The 19606-nt window shown below is 42.3% G+C and overlaps 1 protein-coding gene across 1 annotated transcript in view; it reads left to right on the top strand.

Moving 5' to 3' along the window:
- Positions 1–19134, top strand: part of LOC112221517 (synaptotagmin-6-like) — a 70901-nt gene extending 51767 nt beyond the window's left edge. The window contains exons 2-6 of the mRNA XM_024383647.2: positions 10954–11395; positions 12597–13155; positions 15145–15265; positions 16690–16861; positions 19131–19134. Of these exons, the coding sequence (XP_024239415.2) occupies positions 10954–11395; positions 12597–13155; positions 15145–15265; positions 16690–16861; positions 19131–19134 (1298 nt within the window). The remainder of the gene's footprint in view (positions 1–10953; positions 11396–12596; positions 13156–15144; positions 15266–16689; positions 16862–19130) is intronic.
- The last annotated feature ends 472 nt before the right edge of the window (positions 19135–19606 follow it).

Genomic DNA, 19606 nt, shown 5'->3' on the forward strand with positions numbered 1-19606 from the left:
GTTTTAATGACTTCAACCTAAGTGTATGTAAACTTCCGACTTCAACTGTATTACAGTGAAAGAATACCATGCTATTGTTTGAGGAGAGGAGAGTGGAATAATACATTTTTAGCCAGTTAGATTTGGGTCCTGAGCTACAGGCAGTTAGATTTGGGTATGTCATTTTAGGGTCGAAAATTGAAAAAAAGTGTCCGATCATTAAGAGGTTTTAGCCCTATTTTATATGTGAGATATCTCAATCTCTTTCAATAATGACAGGAATGGAAGAGGTCTTTATTCCATTGAGATTGCTAAGGCGAACACCGCCATGTTTAGTTTTGCCCAACATAGGTCGAGGCACAGACAAGGTCTCAATGGGAATAGCTGAGCAGGCTGGCTAAATGCCTGCTACCTGGCCTGCACCCTATCTCAATGTGGAGCTAGAGGAGTTAGAGCCCGATCTATGTTGATAGATAATATGAGAGCAACCCTCCAGGTAGGATGGAGTCTGTCAGTTCAGCAGTTCAGACTTGGTCCTGCTTGTGGGTGAGTCCAGACAGAGGGCCAATTATCTATAAATTCTATATTTTGGGAGGGGCAGAAATGGGCTTCCAACTCGGCTATCCTCACTATAAGGCGATAGTTCTCCTGTGTATTATGAGTACAGCGACTGCAATTAGATGGCATGGCGTTGATGTTACTACTTTTTGTTGTTTATCATGTCCAGATAAGGCGTCCGAGGTGAAAAACGTTGAATGAAAATAGTAGAGCGAGGGAAAACCTATGACATTGGTAAATGTGTTAAATGCAGAGTTGACGAAACGGTCATTAAAAGTAAACAAACAGCAACAGCAGCACAGAGACAACGTGGTGTGGGCAGAATGTTATTTTTTTTAATGAACAATTATTGCAAGGGACTTTGTCTTACATGTCCTTTCCATCATCCCATCCCGTTTTCTCCACACAAAATCAGAGATGCTGCTACTATGGATTCCATCTAGCCCAAACCCTAAATAACACCATTATCTAATAGTAGACCTCACCCCAGCTCAGTGTGAGAATGAATGTTAGTGTGGGGGTGTCTTATATTCTTTCCCATAATCCATTCCCATTTGCTCCTCACACCTCTAGCAGGCAGGCAGATTTACTGGACATTTACGCACACCTCTGGCTGGCAGGCAAGCAGATATGTTGGAGCCTAACCCTCGTCTTCCTTGCATGCTGTGGAGCTTAAGGATTTAGGGATGCAGAGGATTAGAGGATTTCAGATTGCGGCGAGGAAGAGAGAACAAAAAAAAAGAGAAAGCCATGAAATGCAGCTGTCTAAAAATGGCTCAGGTGCTGCAGCATCTAGATCAGAACCCATTATTTCACCCCCTGAGGGAGAGAAGAAAGAGAAGCCACCATTGAGAGCCCATTGTTGCATGCCTGGGAGGGCGTGCTTTAGAATACTTAGAAGTAAAGGAGGTAACAGGGACATGGGAACCCTGCCTTTAATCTTCTTGTAGTTTCCTGGGTATACTACTCTTCAATTATACTAGTATACTATACAAATGATGTGATCTTTTTATCATGTTGTACTGTGTCTTAAGATATTTGCATTTCTTGTGAACTTTGAAATTGTGTGAAAACCAGATTCCCCGCTGGAAAATACCGCACTTGAAATCACAATTCTTTCAAAGCCAATTTCACTTGGGGAGTTTGGAAATGCCACAGTTGCACATCTAAATAGTACATTTTAACAGTAATATTAGGGTTTCACAGCTGTCTGACACAAAGCAATGAAATGGTTGGAATCATATCCCAACAAAAGAGCCATCCTACTGGGCACACACTGTTTGAATCAATGTTGTTTCCATGGAATATCAAATCAAATTGTATTAGTCACATGCGCCGAATACAACATAACAAAATGCAACAAAATATGGATAAGAATAAGAAATAAAAGTAACGTAATTAAAGGGCAGCCATAAAATAACAATAGTGAGACTAAATACAGGGGGGTACCAGTAGAGAGTCAATGTGCGGGGGCACCGGTTAGTTGAGGTAATATGTACATGTAGGTAGAGTTTTTAAAGTGATTATGCATAGATGACAAGAGTAGAGAGTAGGCCATTTGATTAGGTGTTCAGGAGTCTTATGGCTTGGTGGTAGAAGCTGTTTAGAAGCCTCTTGGACCTAGACTTGGCACTCCAGCACCGCTTGCCGTGCGGTAGCAGAGAGAACGGTCTTTGACTAGGGTGGCTGGAGTCTTTGACAATTTGTAGGGCTTTCCTCTGACACCGCCTGGTATAGAGGTCCTGGATGGCAGGACCACACTACACTCTGTTGTGCCTTGCGGTCGGAGGCCGAGCAGTTACCATACCAGGCAGTGATGCAACCAGTCAGAAAGCTCTCGATGGTGCAGCTGTAGAACCTTTTGAGGATCTGAGGACCCATGCCAAATCTTTTCAGTCTCCTGAGGGGGGAATAGATTTTGTCGTGCCCTCTTCAGAGATTACATTGAACCAACATGGAATAGACGTTAAATTGATGTCTGTGCTAGTGGTGTACTGGTCAGCTGTTTGTTCACCCGCACCCAACCGCAATTGCTAATAACCCATCCTCAACGGCCGACTGTATGTGATAAAGTGAAAATCTTTAACAGATACTTTTTCTAAACCCGAAAAGGGAAAACTTCTAAATGTTATTCAGCGAAAAAGGCAAATATCCAAATCGGATTTTAGTAACCACATTGTGGGCCTGTACAAATATCCAACAATCAAGCATCCTTCTGTCCCCCACGTTCTGCATTCCATTGACCTCTTTACCACATCTATCCCCATTACCTTCCTTATGTCTTTCCAGGATTTCAAACTAATTTTCGTGTCTTTGAAATCCAGACACAAGGTATCATAAAGGTGTTTTTTGTTCTTGTTCTGATAGCCTTCTGTTAAAGTTATACATGGTTGTTATCAAGGAAGTTGTTAAGGAAGTGAGTTTGTGTTTAAACAGGATATACCGCCCCCCTACCGTCAACCAATCATGTCAATGTGGAGCTATGCAGATTCCTCTGCAATGTTACAAACTTCGGGCGGTGCTCGGCATGCTGGGAGACTCCGGACTGCTAGTATAGACAAGGTGCTGTAGGCTACAGCTAGAGACTGCTGAACAATGTTTTAACGGGGTGCAGGATATTTTTTTTTGCCTGATGAGGGTTGCTTCTGCTTATAATTTGTAGGCTATTTGTCAGTCAACTTGTCTATAATTAGGTAGGCCTACATACAGCTTCTCTTCTGTTGTTATACTGTACAATGCCCTAGAACAGAGTTTCTGTTTTGGTTTTAGCCCTAGCACTACACAGCTGATTTAAATATTCAAAGCTTGATGATGAGTTAGTTATTTGAATCAGCTGTGTAGTGTTAGTGCAAAAAAAAAAAAAACATGCAACATGTAAAGTGTTGGTCCCATGTTTCATGAGCTGAAATAAAAGATCCCAGAAATTTTCAGATGCAAAAAAAAACATTTCTCTTGAATTTTGGGCACAAATTTGTTTAAATCCCTGTTAGTAAGCATGTCTCCTTTGCCAAGACAATCCATCCACCTGATAAGTGTGGCATACCAAGAAGCTGATTAAACAGCGTGGTCATTACACAGGTGCACCTTGTTCTAGCGACAATAAAAGGCCACTCTAAAATGTGCAGTTTTGTCACACAACACAATGCAACAGATGTCTCAAGTTTTGAGGGAGCATGCAATTGGCATGCTGACTGCAGGAATGTCCACCAGAACTGTTGCCAGAGAATTTAATGTTAATTTCTCTACCATAAGCCGCCTCCAATGTAATTGTATAGGCCTGCATACTCACCAGACATGTCACCCATTGAGCAAGTTTGGGTTGCTCTGGATCAATGTGTACGACAGCGTGTTCCAGTTCCCGACAATATCCAGCAACTTTTCACAGCCATTGAAGAGAAGTGGGACAAGATTCCACAGGCCACAACCAACAGTCTAATCAACTCTATGTAAAGGAGATGTGTAGCGCTGCATGAGACAAATTGTGGTCACATCAGGCACTGGCTGGTTTTCTGATCCACTCCCCTAACTTGTTTTTAATGGCATCTGTGACCAACAGATGCATATCTGTATTCCCAGTCATGGAAAATCCATGGATTAGGGCCTAATTTATTTATTTAAATTTACCGATTTCCTTATATGAACTGTAACTCAGTAAAATCTTTGAAATGGTTGCATGTTGCATTCATATTTTTGTTCAGTGTTAGCTGACATCGGTAAAGTTCTCTGTCATCTCTGCTTCTTTCACAGAGAAAATACATGAAGGTACCGGGGATAAAATGCAATAACGGAAAAGAAAAGGGAAATATTTTCTGTGCAAAATTTCTAAATGACATCAGTTTGACTGGTTGTAAGGAAATACCAAGCTGTGCAAACTACCCAACATGTTTCTGATAAGATTTCAGTTCGGCTTGGATGCATATTTTATGTGGTTGAAATAGTATCAGCTTTTAATATGCTGGTAAAGACAGCACCTCTAGATGGTATCTAACTGGGCATTGGCATTCTCTCAACTACATTTTTTTCTCTTAATGAATTAAACTCCATAATCCTTTTTGCCTCTTTGGATCGACATGAACCTTTTCTGCCCTGAATGCATTTGGGGATTGGTGTGTAGGCTATTTGGCGCGCTTTGTGCACTTACAGTTAGGACCTAAGATTTAGGCTTATGCACCATTGCCAGATTTCCTAAAACAATTAAAGAAAAACCTCAGTGTAGCCTATAGATATCATTTTCCCAATAATAATATATTTATGAATTTGTTAAGGTATTGTTTTTCCCTTTATTCAACCCGCCGCCCACCCATCCTTCATCCATGCAATATTTCATGACGGGCTATGAGTCAACCCGTGCATCACTAGTCTGTGTTTAGTGGGATGTCTAGGAGATGTGATATTATAGCACAACTGAATGCTCCTTTCTTTGACAGCAGTGTGACTCTGAGCCACTCTCCATTGCTGTTGCTCCCCTCTGCTTCGCAGGGAAATATCAGCTGTCATGGCGATGTGTTGTTGGAGGGAGAGCCTTGAGTTGTAGTTGAGGGGCACAAGGCAGGGATTGCACCGATGCTCCCACCTCCCTCAGAGATGTCCCTTTCCAGGAAATGAGCGAAGCAATACACGCCAAAGATTTTTAATTCATTTGATCACCACGGATACTTAAGGATCTTGAAAGATTTCAATCTAAAAAGGTCGACCTTTTGGCTTATCATTAAACACTCTCCTTGTTGCATTGTGGACTGCAACATGTGTAATACAAATTCGAATGCATCATTACTAATGCAATACGACTCATGTTGTGCACTGCAAGCAGTGTATTTGGTATCTCTCGCATCGTGTCGTTAGGTCTTTGCAAAGATGGACTGGACAGTCTTGTTTTTGCTGGAGAGCTGAGTCGATTCATAACAGCCAGGAGAGAGAGTGCATACATCTGTCTAATGACTAGGTTTCTATGGAAACCAGGTTATATTTTGAAGGCACTTGAGGTGAAAAACCCCAGGGCTTCCGTTTTTCTCTTTGACTCTGCTTCAAAACAATGCTTAATTAAATTAGTGGGCTATTCTGAAAGGCTGCATATGCTCCAGACAAGGCCTAGCTTGGTAGCACTTTATATTGGCTGAGGTCTCAGTCAGCCCTTTTTATCTTCCATTATCCTTATATTTAAATAGGCTACTTTACAGTAGAGCTTTTTTACCGGGCCTACTGGCGCCAGCGTTGAGCGTGATGTTGATATAAATGTATGTTGGAGCTTCTGAGCTTTTAAGACAAAACAATACAAATACATTTAAATGATGATTCCTTTTTTTCAATTATAAGTCCAGAAACATGACATTCTGTCACGTGGTCCTTTGATACAAGGCCTTTGTAGGCTCAAACACATGGATTGATGTTGTGGAAATATAAGGGTTGAATCACAGCTACAGTGGCTTGCAAAATTATTCACCCCCCCTTCGCATTTTTCCTATTTTGTTGGCTTACAACCTGGAATTAAAATAGATTTTGGGGGGGATTTGTATCATTTGATTTACACAACATGCCTACCACTTTGTAGATGCAAAACATTTTTTCTTGTGAAACAAACTTGAACAAATTTGAAAACTTAAGCATGCATAACTAATCACCCCTCCCACAGTCAATACTTTGTAGAGACACCTTTTGCAGCAATTACAGCTGCAAGTCTCTTGGGGTATGTCTCTACAAGCTTGGCACATCTAGCCACTAGGATTTTTGCCCATTCTTCACATAAAAACTGCTCCAGCTACTTCAAGTTGGATGGGTTCTGCTGGTGTACTGCAATCTTTCAGTCATACCACAGATTCTCGGATTGGATTGAGGTCTGGGCTTTGACTAGGCCATTCCAAGACATTTAAATGTTTCCCCTTAAATCACTCGAGTGTTGCTTTAGCAGTATGCTTAGGGTCATTGTCCCGCTGGAAGGTGAACCTCTGTCCCAGTCTCAAATCTCTGGAAGACTGAAACAGGTTTCCCTCAAGAATTTCCCTTTAGCGCCATCCATCATTCCTTCAATTCTGATCAGTTTCCCAGTCCCTGCCGATGAAACACATGCCCACAGCATGATGCTGGCACCACCATGCTTCACTGTGGGGATGGTGTTCTCGGGGTGATGAAAGTGTTGGGTTTGAGCCAGACAGCTTTTTCCTTGATGGCCAAAAAGCTCAATTTTAGTCTCATCTGACCAGAGTACCTTTTTCCATATGTTTGGGGCCGTCTCTCACATGCCTTTTGGCGAACACCAAACGTGTTTGCTTATTTTGTTCTTTAAGCAATGGCTTTTTTCTGACCACTCTTCCGTAAAGCCCAGCTCTGTGGAGTGTACGGCTTGAAGTGGTCCTATGGACAGATACTCCAATCTCCGCTGTGGAGCTTTGCAGCTCTTTCAGGGTTATCTTTGGTCTCTTTGTTGCCTCTCTGACTAATGCGCTCCTTGCCCTGTCTGTGAGTGTTGGCGGGTGGCCCTGTCTTGGCAGGTTTGTTGTGGTGACATATTTTCTGAATGTTTTAATAATGGATTTAATGGTGCTCTGTGGGATGTTCAAAGTTTCTGATATTTTTTTAGAACCCAACCCTGATCTGTACTTCTCCATGACTTTGTCCCTTACCTGTTTGGAGAGCTCCTTGGTCTTCATGGTTTCGCTTGCTTGGTGGTGCCCCTTGCTTAGTGGTGTTGCAGACTCTGGGGCCTTTCAGAACAGGTGTATATATACTGAGATCATGTGACAGATCATGTGACACTTAGATTGAACACAGATGGACTTTATTTAACTAATTATGTGTCTTCTGAAGGTAATTGGTTGCACCAGATCTTATTTAGGGACTTCATAGCAAAGGGGGTGAATACATATGCAGGCACCAATTTTCCTTTAAAAAAATAAATAATTTTTGAACAACTTTTTTTTTTCATTTCACTTTACTAATTTGGACTATTATGTGTATGTCCATTACATGAAATCCAAATAAAAATCCATTTAAATTACAGGTTGTAATGCAACAAAATAGGAAAAACACCAAGGGGATGAACACTTTTGCAAGGCACTGTACATGTACCACTACTGCACTAGCTGTCGTTAGTATTTACTGTGGTTGGACCTTTCTCATTTACATCATGGTGTAATGTAATGAATCAAAAAATATTGGCCCAGGGAGAGCCAATAATGCAAGACACCATATTGATGTTTAAACCATTGGGAGTACTCCAGCTGGCTTAGAGATACAGCACAGATGCTATGTCTGTGCTATTAAAATAGCAGTAGTCAATCATCTATCACTGCATCATACCTCAATATTTTCTTCCTCACCTTTCTAAATCCACACCTGAAGGAGACCTTCACACAGTCGTGTCAACCTCTGAGAGTATCGATTGAGTAGCCTAAGCTGACTGGTTCTGTCATGAGAAGGCGTCCTGAACAATTCCTGTTGGTTGATTGTAAAGCTGATCCGTCTTGGGAGGATGTGATCATCAGTAGTGTTTTAAATCCTGAGGTCAGTCCGTTCCCACGCTGTCTGTCTATCTATCTATCTATCTGTCTGTCTGTCTGTCTCAGTGTGGTTGGGCCCAGCACCCCACTTGGAGTAACGGCCTCACACTGCTCTGCTTCCTTACCCTATACTATTTGTTTGTCGGGTTTGGGAAGGAACACCAACCTTGCACCATGACCAATACTCTGTGTACCTCCCAAAATGGCACCCTAATCCCCATATAGTGTACTACTTTTGACCAGAGTCCATAGGTCTGGTTAAAAATATGGCACTGTATTGGGAATAGGATGCCATTTGGGATGCAGCCCCTGCCTGCCTGCCTGTATGTCTGTCTGTCTGTCTGTCTGTCTGTCTGTCTGTCTGTCTGTCTGTCACCACCAGTCTGTCTGTCTGTCTGTCTGTCTGGGAAGGAACACAAAAGACTGCACCATGATCAGCCCCCAGTGGGCCTTGGCCTCGCTGCCCAGTATCTACAGCTGCAGCACTGTCTAGTCTGTACATTACATCACACAGAGAGAAAATAGAACTTCACTGCCTCTAAAGCTGTGGGCGTACATCACTGTCTCTAGTGTGGACACCACTATATGTAGAGCAAATAGAGCTCTGATAACTGTATGTCAACGATCTAATGTGCGGAAGACAGATTGTCAGTGCACGCAATATTTGGCTCCGTGTTCCGATGATTCAATGTCCGGTTATGCTGTCATATTGGGAAATAAATATGTGCTTAGGATAATTAATCGGATACTAACAAGTGTTAGCGCAATGACTGGAAGACTGAGGTATCCCTTTATCAACCAATTGGTAATGTGTTTAATGTTATCGGTGGTTACATATCTTGGGAAAATACTTCTCAGCTATCGTAGACCATTTCAGCGACATAAAATATCCAGCCTATGCTCCCTTCAGATAGTCAACATAAACCATCAATCTACTGTATCTTCTCATTTTTCATCACAGCAACTGAAAAATGTGCCAGTGATATGTTGGTCAACACTGTCCTTTGTGCAGAGCTGTGAGGAATGGTAGTTGACAAGGAGAAGTCATGGCTGGGGATAATGTTGAAATCCCCTAGGAGCAGAGGCACAAATCCCCCAGTCTTGGAAATCTAGTCTCCATCTTGGATAAGCCTAAAGCGCTCCGTACTGGACACTCAATTTAAAAAATGATTTGATGGATGGTTTCTGAACATGAGAGTTTTCGTCTGAGTAAAAATTAACCGTTTTTTATCTGTGGACATTTGAAAGTTATAAGTGCACTCGAAACCGTAAAGCATGCATGAAGATATCTAATAATAATAATACAAGATCAGGTAAAGTGTGAAAGGATTCTGAAAGGATCAAATGTAGAAAAAGAAGAATCCATGCTGATATTGCATCCATGTTTCATTTGAACCACTTGCAAATCTTCCTCTTTAAATATTATGTCATAGGCTATAATGTAACTGTTGAACAAACAAATATCCTACAGTAATAATGTTTAACATATGCTCATATTTGTCCATTAAACTGAGAAACAGTTGAGCCAGCTGAATTTATAAAAGGAACTAATTGAATCTGCCTCGGAGCAGGTCGTCTTATCTATCTAACAGTTGGGAATTATGTTGAGATTGGAGTCAGAATACACTTAGAAAGCCCCAAGATGCTCAGGGACTGTTCAGTGTGAATTATTGCAGACAAATCAGAGTAATCAAGACTGCAGCAGCAAAGAACGAATGCTGCAGCAAACCGAAGAAATAAAAGTCCATTTTCCACTGTGGAAGTATGGAAACGTTGGCAAGTATCAGGTGGAGAAAAATAATTACATTGCATCAAGAATATATTTACTGTATAACACCGGATGAAGCCAAGCCAACAGTGTGATGTTTTCTCTATGCCTTCTCAATTCATATTAATGTTTGCTTGGTGCTGCCTGTCAGCATTTTCGTTGGCTCTCCAGGTCTTTGGATCCCATTTGTTCTTCCAGAAAGCATATTCATAATATTGAAAAAGAAATGACTTGGGTTGTTCCAAGCCCACCCCACCCCCGTCTCATCTTAACACCCACACACGTACAGACAGGCTAGAAACACACCCCATTCATTGATGCAACTATCTCTGCGGCAGTTATCCCAAGAGTCTTTGTTGCTTTTGAAATAGATGATGTGCCTATTTATGATTCATCAGAGTTAACTGTAATTACTTTTTTAACTCAGTTGCAAGTCTAACAAAGTGTGGGCTACTGCGATAACAACTGTGTGTGTGTGTGTGTGTGTGTGTGTGTGTGTGTGTGTGTGTGTGTGTGTGTGTGTGTGTGTGTGTGTGTGTGTGTGTGTGTGTGTGTTACTTATCTTTTTACTGCTTTAAAGCTGTAATCCTTAATGGGGAAACAGCCACATTCGTTTGGGATATTACAACAACAAAGAAGTTACTGCAAACAACCAACACTGTTTTTCCCCCCTCGGGCATCATTGCACACGTGATAGAACAACACAATATGTACAGCAATTTTTGTGGACCACACTGCTCGACGCACCTCACCTCCTGTTTCGTTCGCGAAACAAAAACAATAACAAAGGAAGCTGGGGTGAACAGTGGCACTTTATCCCCTCATGCAGAGTCCATTTCTAAGGATGAGCTTTTATGTATTTATCACACACATCCATACAGCAATGAAGACAAATGTATAATATGATCATCAATCTTCCGAAAACAGGTTGGATAGTAAACATTTGGCTGACCTACCGCCAGTATTTCATTGCCACTGATACAGCAATACCAATCTACGGTGTTAATGTGATGCTCCACCCGCTGTGCCATACTGATCTACTGCTCCATATTTTGTGTTTCAATCTAATTGATTCTGATTTTCTTCTCACTGTCTCCACCATCTGTTTGTCCATATTGTGTGATCCTGCGTTTGGTCCCTGCGGATCTGCTCCAGATGTCACTTTTGGCCTCCTACTCAGCGTGTTTGTGGTGTGCGGACTTGTCCTGTTGACTCTTTGTGCCTTCGCCTCCTGGAAGCTGTGCTGGGTGCCTTACTGGCAGAACAAGGCGGCAGCAGCCCTTTCCTCCAGCTCTGCAGCCCTGACCCCGGCCTGCGGTCCCCCAGACGACTGCCCCCCCTTCCACCTCCACATCCACCCTCCTCAGCCCCAGCACCAGTTCCTCCCAAGCCCCAACCAGCAGAAGTCACCGGTCACCATGGCAACGGAGAAAGTGAAGGACCCGATGGGTTCCGTGGGTTTCCTGGAGGCTGCTGTGAAGATAAGCCACACGTCACCTGATATCCCAGCGGAGGTGCAGCTGTCAATGAGGGAACACTTTATGAGGCGTACTCAACGCATGCAGCGGCAGGCCACTGAGCCTGCTTCCTCCTCCAGGTTAGCACACACTCGCGCCATCGACATGAATACATAAACACACAAACATACGCACACACAGAGGCGTGGTCAGAAAACTAAAAGGCTCAGTTAGTTAGCAGAAATATCAATAGTCAGTTCTAAAGAATCCCAGGAATTGGCAACCCTCATAGGAACCTGACAGTACAGGCCAAATATTCACATAATGGCAACAAAGATATAAAATGCACTTTTAATCTACCTGAATCCACTTGAGTATTCCACAGCCGCACACACACACACACACACACGCACACACACGCACACACACGCACACACACACGCAAACACACGCACACGCACGCACACACACGCACACACACACGCACACACACACACACACACACATGCACACACAAACATAGACACACAAATACATACAGAAAACTGAATGGGTCTGGTAGTCAGCAGAAATATCAATCGTCAGTTATAAAGAATCCTCATAGGGACCTCACGAATCTCCTAATAACTGCACTAAGAAAGTTGGTCATTCATTTTTTTATCCGAATCCAATTTGTTATTCCGCAGCCATTTAAAAATACAGTTTCTGCATGATTATCACAGTGCAAAAAGGCAATTAAGTTTCATTTTGTTTTGGTCCTCCCAAGCCCATATACTTTCTGCCTGTGAGCCATTTGGTGCTGTTAATTTAAAATATGGTAATTATAATCTCCAGATCACTTCATGAGAAGTAATGGAATACAGTTTAGCGTGGGGGGAAACCCCAGTAAAACAACCCCACAGCTATTATTTCACATAGCCACAACTCCAACAGGGGGTCTGATTATTGGATGTATCTCAAATTGTTTTTCAATAACATAATCTCTATGTGCTGTTGTCTTGTAAGACCCCATACCCGTATTGAATAACAGACCCTAAGATGAGGACCATTTGTACTACTGAGTAAAATAAATTGCATCGAGGACCATAGGGTTCTAAGTTGCAGAAACACTATTAAGATTCAAAAACCACTTGGAATTGAATTCACCTGCTGGGCAATCAAGCACAATTCTTCAAACACTGACTCCTCCAGGCACCATAATGAAGCTGTTTATATTTCCCCCTCTCTCTCCACTGTCTCTGCTTTTGTATACACTGCCCTTTGCTACTGCCGATTGCATGGTTTTATAAGGTTCTCGTATTTTTCCCCCCTCTTTCTCCTCCGTCTCCTCTGTCTCTGCAGACACAGCTCGTTCAAAAGGCACCTGCCCAGACAGATGCAGTCGATCAGCCTGGACCTTGGCAATGACTATTTGGACGAGGACGAGCAGCCCACCAGCATCGGACGCATCAAACCCGAGCTCTACAGACAGAAGACCCTGGACACTGACGAGTCCGCCAAGAACAGCAACGCCAAGAACTGTGGGAAGATCAACTTCTCACTGAAGTACGATTATGAAAATGAGGCCCTCCTGGTCAACATCCTCAAAGCCTTCGACCTGCCCGCCAAGGACCTGTGCGGCAGCTCCGACCCCTACGTCAAAATCTATCTTCTCCCTGATCGCAAGAAGTTCCAGACGCGCGTCCACCGGAAGACGCTCAACCCCACGTTCGACGAGTCCTTCCAGTTCCCCGTGCCTTATGATGAGCTGGCTGTTAGGAAGCTCCACATGAGCGTGTTTGACTTTGACAGGTTCTCCAGACATGATATGATCGGGGAGGTGGTGGTGGATAACCTCGTTGAGACGTCAGACCTTTCCAGGGAGACGGACATTTGGAGGGACATTCAGTACACCACAACTGTAAGAACATATGTCTGTTTGTCTCTCACTTAAAGCAGAGTTGACATAGTCTGGTCCCAGATCTGTTTGTGCTGTCTTGCCAACTCCTATGGCCATTGTTTGGCATAGGAGGTGGCAAGAGAGCACAAACAGATCTGGGACCAGCCGAGAGTTAACATTGTTCACATGTGTAACCAGTTAGAATAATAACCTCATTCAAATCATTATGCCCCCCAGAAAAAAAGATGAACATTTTACTTTTTTTTACGTAAATACTTTTCTAATGTAAGATGTTGTTCTCATCATATGAAATGACAGTAGTTATAAGCTAAAGGCATAACAAGTACTTGTAATCATCACAAAGGTCGTGAAACTGTCTGGGCAACAACAACAAAAATGTGATCCTTCCAACGACATACTAAAAGTGGTCATTAATTTTTACACTAATCTTTTTTTGATGGTGTCATGAGGATGTCTTGTTGTGCTAAGTGCAGCAGTGCACTATGTTGTTGGCATCGGTTGGGAATCTATTCGATGCTTCTCTTCACTGGAAGGCACTTCAGCCAGAGTATTATCTGTGGCCTGTATTGTTGAACTTCAGCTGCCTTTGGAGGCACCGCTCAATAATCTAGTAGTTATTGCTAAAGTGGCAGAAAGCAGTTGCCTCGTTGCTCAGCACACACATTTTATTGAACAAGGAAATGACTCACTGCCAAAACTCCCTAGCTCACCATCTTGTAGGCAATTGCAAAGTTAAGTACGCAGTATGCAGACAAGGGGGTTGGAAATGTCTCATGAATTGTTTCATTAAGGACGCAGTAGATTAAACAATACGGGGGTTTAGGAGCATGTACCTGTATAACATGAGCCTGAGCCTTGGGATGGACGAAAGGTTTACAAATGTAAATGTTTAGAGCTGAGAATAGAGCTGAGAATAGAGCTGAGAATAGAGCTGAGAACCCCAAACGCCGGTCAGAGGGGGGTTTGTGTGGAGAAGAGTATCAGCCGGCAGCTTTTACTCTGTTAATAGTTAATAGATCATGGGAATGCATCGATAATACCAACCCACGGGCATTAGGAAGATAAAGAGTCTAGAGGGGGCGGGCTGGGAGAAGGACGGAGCGAAAGAATTCTTGACATCAGGCAGTGTCTTAGAGCATGTTTGATCCGTACAAACTATTTCGGGAGGGTTTGCTTACTAATCATTGACCGGTTAGAGGGAGATTAATCCATATCTGTAATACATAATAGAAATGTGTAGGTAGGCCCACTGTTTCCACTGCTTCATCCTGTGGTGACATAGTACTAAATGACAGTGGCTGACTAGAAACTCAGAGGAATTGAACGGGTGTGGTTGTATTGCTTCAGAACTAAAAAAAAAACCGATCTGACCTGAGCCTTATTTTAAATTTGAACACTAATCCTGGCTCAAACACAGATTTTTGCATTTTCCCAAATAACATTGACACTTGCAGCCCATGCCTTCGCCCCACACCCAACCCCCGCTTTAATCCCCTTTGGCTACAACGCTGCACTAATACCCTGAAAAGTAATACTTTTTTACTGAGAGGAGGCATTAATAACAGGTCATATTGCCTTCAGACAGAGAGGGCAAAGGGGCAATGCTTAAACTAACTGATTTGAGAACATTACTGCAGTCTCCACATAGTTCCTTAGCTTTGTTTCCTGTAACCCACTGTAACTTTCTATGTTGTATGTCTTTAGATGTGTAATTCCACAAAAGGGCCATAGAGTGCCCATTTGTCACTGTCCTGCAGATTTTTCATTATAACTTATTGAGCGTGAGCCTGATAGTCAGTTCTGTGTGCGATGGCAGGCTTCACACAAATACAGCTCTTGAGGGATATTGTAATAATGACTTTGGCTTTACAATCCATTTCCATCCTAGTGATTTTGCCCTTGCGTCAGTAGGGCCTGAAGGAATCCTTCCAGTGCTGTGTGTGTGTGTGTGTGTGTGTAACTTTCATTTTTTTCTGTTTGTTCCCACAGGAGAGTGTGGACCTGGGAGAGATCATGTTCTCACTATGCTACCTGCCCACTGCTGGACGACTCACTCTCACGGTCATCAAGTGCAGGAACCTCAAGGCCATGGATATCACAGGATACTCAGGTAGGTGTGTGTGTGTGTGTATGTGTGTATGTGTGTATGTGTGTATGTGTGTGTGTGTGTGTGTGTGTGTGTGTGTGTGTGTGTGTGTGTGTGTGTGTGTGTGTGTGTGTGTGTCCATGTCTACGTGCATATGTGTGACTCATTGTTTGTGGTAATGACTCAAAGTAGAAATACACCCTACCCTGACTGTTACATACGAAATTATAAATACAGTCACATAAAATGTCAAATAAAAACAGCAAACTAAGGGAAGTCCTCTCTACCGCTTCTAGTTCTGTGGGAATCTATTAATATTCATCAGTGGCAATATGAAGATGTCATCTCCAGCAGCTTATTTCTATGAGGTTTCAGGCGGTGTTCATTGTTATGTAAGTTTGCATCCCAAATGGCAGCCTATTCTCTATATACTGTATAGTGCTCTGGGCAAAAGTAGTGCACGATGTAGGGAATGGGGTGCCATTTGAGACACAGCCTAAAAGTCTGCTGTTCCATATTCCATTTATGTTATCAATAACAAGATACCATTGCAGGAAATATGTTTGCTTCAAAATGAAAGTGACATTCACTGTGAGTTAAATGTCATGAATCGGGTTGTATTCATTCAACCCAAAATAAGACACGTTATTATTTACCTCTCATCTTTATTTACATTTGACAAGTTATACATCCCTCCTCAGAGGATTTACATGTCTCCCAGTTGTTGCTGAATTGAACTGGGTCTGTGTGCAGTAAACCATAGCTAATCAACGGTACCCTGAAGCATATTTGGTTGCAAAGCAAGCCCTCCTTATATTTTGTTTATGAATCGAGGGCAGCTTACATCTGACTATTATACTGGCATAATGTATCATAGGAGCTGACAGATGAAGATTGAAATCAGTATTCACCACAATAATGTTTCCCTTTTTCCCGTTAAAGCACTCTGTCGAATGCCTTCACTTCCTCCGCTGTCAACACTTGAGGTGTTGACTCATCAATATTTAATGTACAGCGAATTATTCCAGACATTTTCAAGGATGTTATTGCTATATTTAGGTTTAAGTAGAGCAGGAGTGGGAATACACATGGGAAATACATATGGGAAATGAAATTGATCGCCGCAGCTGCTGTATCAAAACTGATGTGTTTGAGTTAAGGTGAGGTCACTGTAGGCCTACAGTAATTAGAATAGCATTCGATTGTCAAATGCTGAGTGTCAAGTGTTATAGAGGTAGATCTACACTATCTCTATCGAAAAATCACACTAACAGAGGCTAACATCCAAGCATTGAAAGACAAACTTGTCATCTCATTCTCTCAGCATGTCTCTCGTGACAGACTGTTTGCAGGAAATTTGATTTGAGGATTAATCTCAAGATAATGTAGCTATAGAATATAGAATTTAGATTTGTTATAAGCATACCTTTCCTTTCTCTCATTGGCAGATCCCTACGTCAAAGTGTCTCTCGTCTGTGACGGGAGGCGTTTGAAAAAGAAGAAGACAACCATCAAGAAGAACACTCTGAACCCCACGTACAACGAGGCCATCATCTTCGACATCCCCCCAGACAGCATGGACCACGTCAGCCTGCACATCTCAGTCATGGACTATGACTTGTACGTACTGTTTCAAAAATATATATTGGCACCTACGGTGTAAGTCGGAAGTTTACATACACCTTAGCCAAATACATTTAAACTCCGTTTTTCACAAATCTTGACATTTAATCTTAGTAAGAATTCCCTGTCAGTTAGGATCACCACTTTATTTTAAGAATGTGAAATGTCAGAATAATAGTAGAGAGAATGATTTATTTCAGCTTTTATTTCTTTCATCACATTCCCAGTGGGTCAGAAGTTTACATACACTCAATTAGTATTTGGTAGCATTGCCTTTAAATTGTAACTTGGGTCAAATGTTTTGGGGTAGCCTTCCACAAGCTTCCCACAATAAGTTGGGTGAATTTTGGCCCATTCCTCCTGACAGAGCTGGTGTAACTGAGTCAGGTTTGTAGGCCTCCTTGCTCGTGCACGCTTTTTCAGTTCTGCCCACAAATTTTCTATAGGATTGAAGTCAGGGCTTTGTGATGGCCACTTGTTGTCCTTAAGCCAGTTTGCCACAACTTTGGAAGTATGCTTGGGGTCATTGTCCATTTGGAAGACACATTTGCAACCAAGCTTTAACTTTCTGACTGATGTCTTGAGATGTTGCTTCAGTATATCCACATAATTTTCCTACATCATGATGCCATCTATTTTGTGCACCAGTCCCTCCTGCAGCAAAGCACCCCCACAACATGATGCTGCCACCCCCGTGCATCACGATTTGGATGGTGTTCTTCGGCTTGCAAGTCTCCCCCTTTTTCCTCCAAACATAACAATGGTCATTATGGCCTAACAGTTCTATTTTTATTTAATCAGACTAGAGGACATTTCTCCAAAAAGTATGATCTTTGTCTCCATGTGCAGTTGCAAACCGTAGTCTGGCTTTTTTATAAGTGGTTTTGGAGCAGTGGTTTCTTCCTTGCTGAGCGGCCTTTCGGGTTATGTCGATATAGGACTCATTTTACTGTGGCTATAGATACTTTTGTACCTGTTTCCTCCAGCATCTTCACAAGGTCCTTTGCTGTTGTTCTGGGATTGATTTGCACTTTTCGCACCAAAGTATGTTCATCTCCAGGAGACAAAATGCTTCCTGAGCGGTATGACAGCTGCGTGGTCCCATGGTGTTTATACTTGCGTACTATTGTTTGTACAGATGAACGTGGTACCTTCAGGCATTTGGAAATTGCTCCCAAGGATGAACCAGACTTGTGGAGGTCTACAATTATTTTTCTGAGGTCTTGGCTGATTTCTATTTATTTTCCAATGATGTCAAGCAAAGAGGCACTGAGTTTGAAGGTAGGCCTTGAAATACATCCACAGGTACACCTCCAATTGACTCAAATGGTGTCAATTAGCCTATCAGAAGCTTCTAAAGCCATGACATCATTTTCTTGAATTCTCAAAGGTGTTTAAAGGCACAGTCAACTTAGTTTATGTAAACTTCTGACCCACTGGAATTGTGAGACAGTGAATTATAAGTGAAATAATCTATCTGTTAACAATTGTTGGAAAAATTACTTGTGTCATGCACAAAGTAGATGTCCTAACCAACTTGCCAAAACTATAGTTTGTTAACAAGAAATTTGTGGAGTGGTTGAAAAATGAGTTTTAATGACTCCAACCTAAGTGTATGTAAACTTCCAACTTCAACTGTCAATACAAATCTGTTTTGACACTTTCCAGCCACTTGGTGGGAGTCTGTCAAGAGAGACAATGTTTGATTGAACTCAGTTTTACGTCTGCTGAAACATTGTCAAAACATTTAACTCAGACGCTTCTCTCAGAGGAGTATTCTGTATCTGTGCAGTTTGCACGATACGCCTCCTCGAATAGAGCACTCTGTGTGTTGTCTATTTTTTTTAAACAAACTGGACAACAAAGAGAAAGAAAAGGTCAGGAGTCAGGACATTCACTTCACTGGCTGAAGGGATGCTCTGAGGGTCGTTTTTATCAACAAACACGGCTGGTTAAATGGGTGCAGGTGTGCTAGTTTATTAATACACGTGTGTTGTTGCTAACTGGCAAACCGAGTCTACTGTGGTTATCAAGTTGTCCTTGTTTTGTTTACTAGTCAGTCCCTTCGATCTAGGATTATATTGTGGGTGTAGGGATTATGACGAGGGAGAACAAACATCACCATTGGTCTGAGCCAATCCAGAGAGGAGTTTGTTGGTGCCGTTATCGTTTGTAGTTGTTGAGCACAAACCCTTTCTTCATCGCATTTACATTTCAGACATAATCTCTCAAAGAGATATGGAAATGTCCCCTTTTAACCACCTAGATGACTCAGCTCTATTCACATGAATTACAACCGCGACATGATCACCTCACCTCTCCCTTTCACTTCTTGCAACTGTATCCTCTGATAACAAAATGTATGTAATAAGAGTTGGAGATGCCAAATTAGTTTATTTCAGGTGAATTCCACTATTTTACGTTGGTGGGTTCACAGAATATTTTTCTCCATTTGCACCGCTGCATGTAATAAAAATTCAGCTATAGAATCAACCCTGCATTTTGTAATGTAGTGTGTCTGAAGAGCAGGATTAGCTGTAATGTTGTGTTGTCGTTGTGTGATGTTGTGTGTGTTGTCTGGCCCCTGCAGGGTTGGTCACAATGAAATCATTGGTGTGAACCGTGTGGGGTGCAGTGCTGAGGGGCTTGGCAAGGGCCACTGGAACGAGATGCTGGCGTACCCACGCAAGCCCATTGCACACTGGCACCCCCTACTGGAGGCCAAGAAATCAGAGAAAGAGG

This window comes from Oncorhynchus tshawytscha, linkage group LG22 (genome assembly GCF_018296145.1).
Source record: "Oncorhynchus tshawytscha isolate Ot180627B linkage group LG22, Otsh_v2.0, whole genome shotgun sequence".
Lineage (NCBI taxonomy): Eukaryota > Metazoa > Chordata > Actinopteri > Salmoniformes > Salmonidae > Oncorhynchus > Oncorhynchus tshawytscha.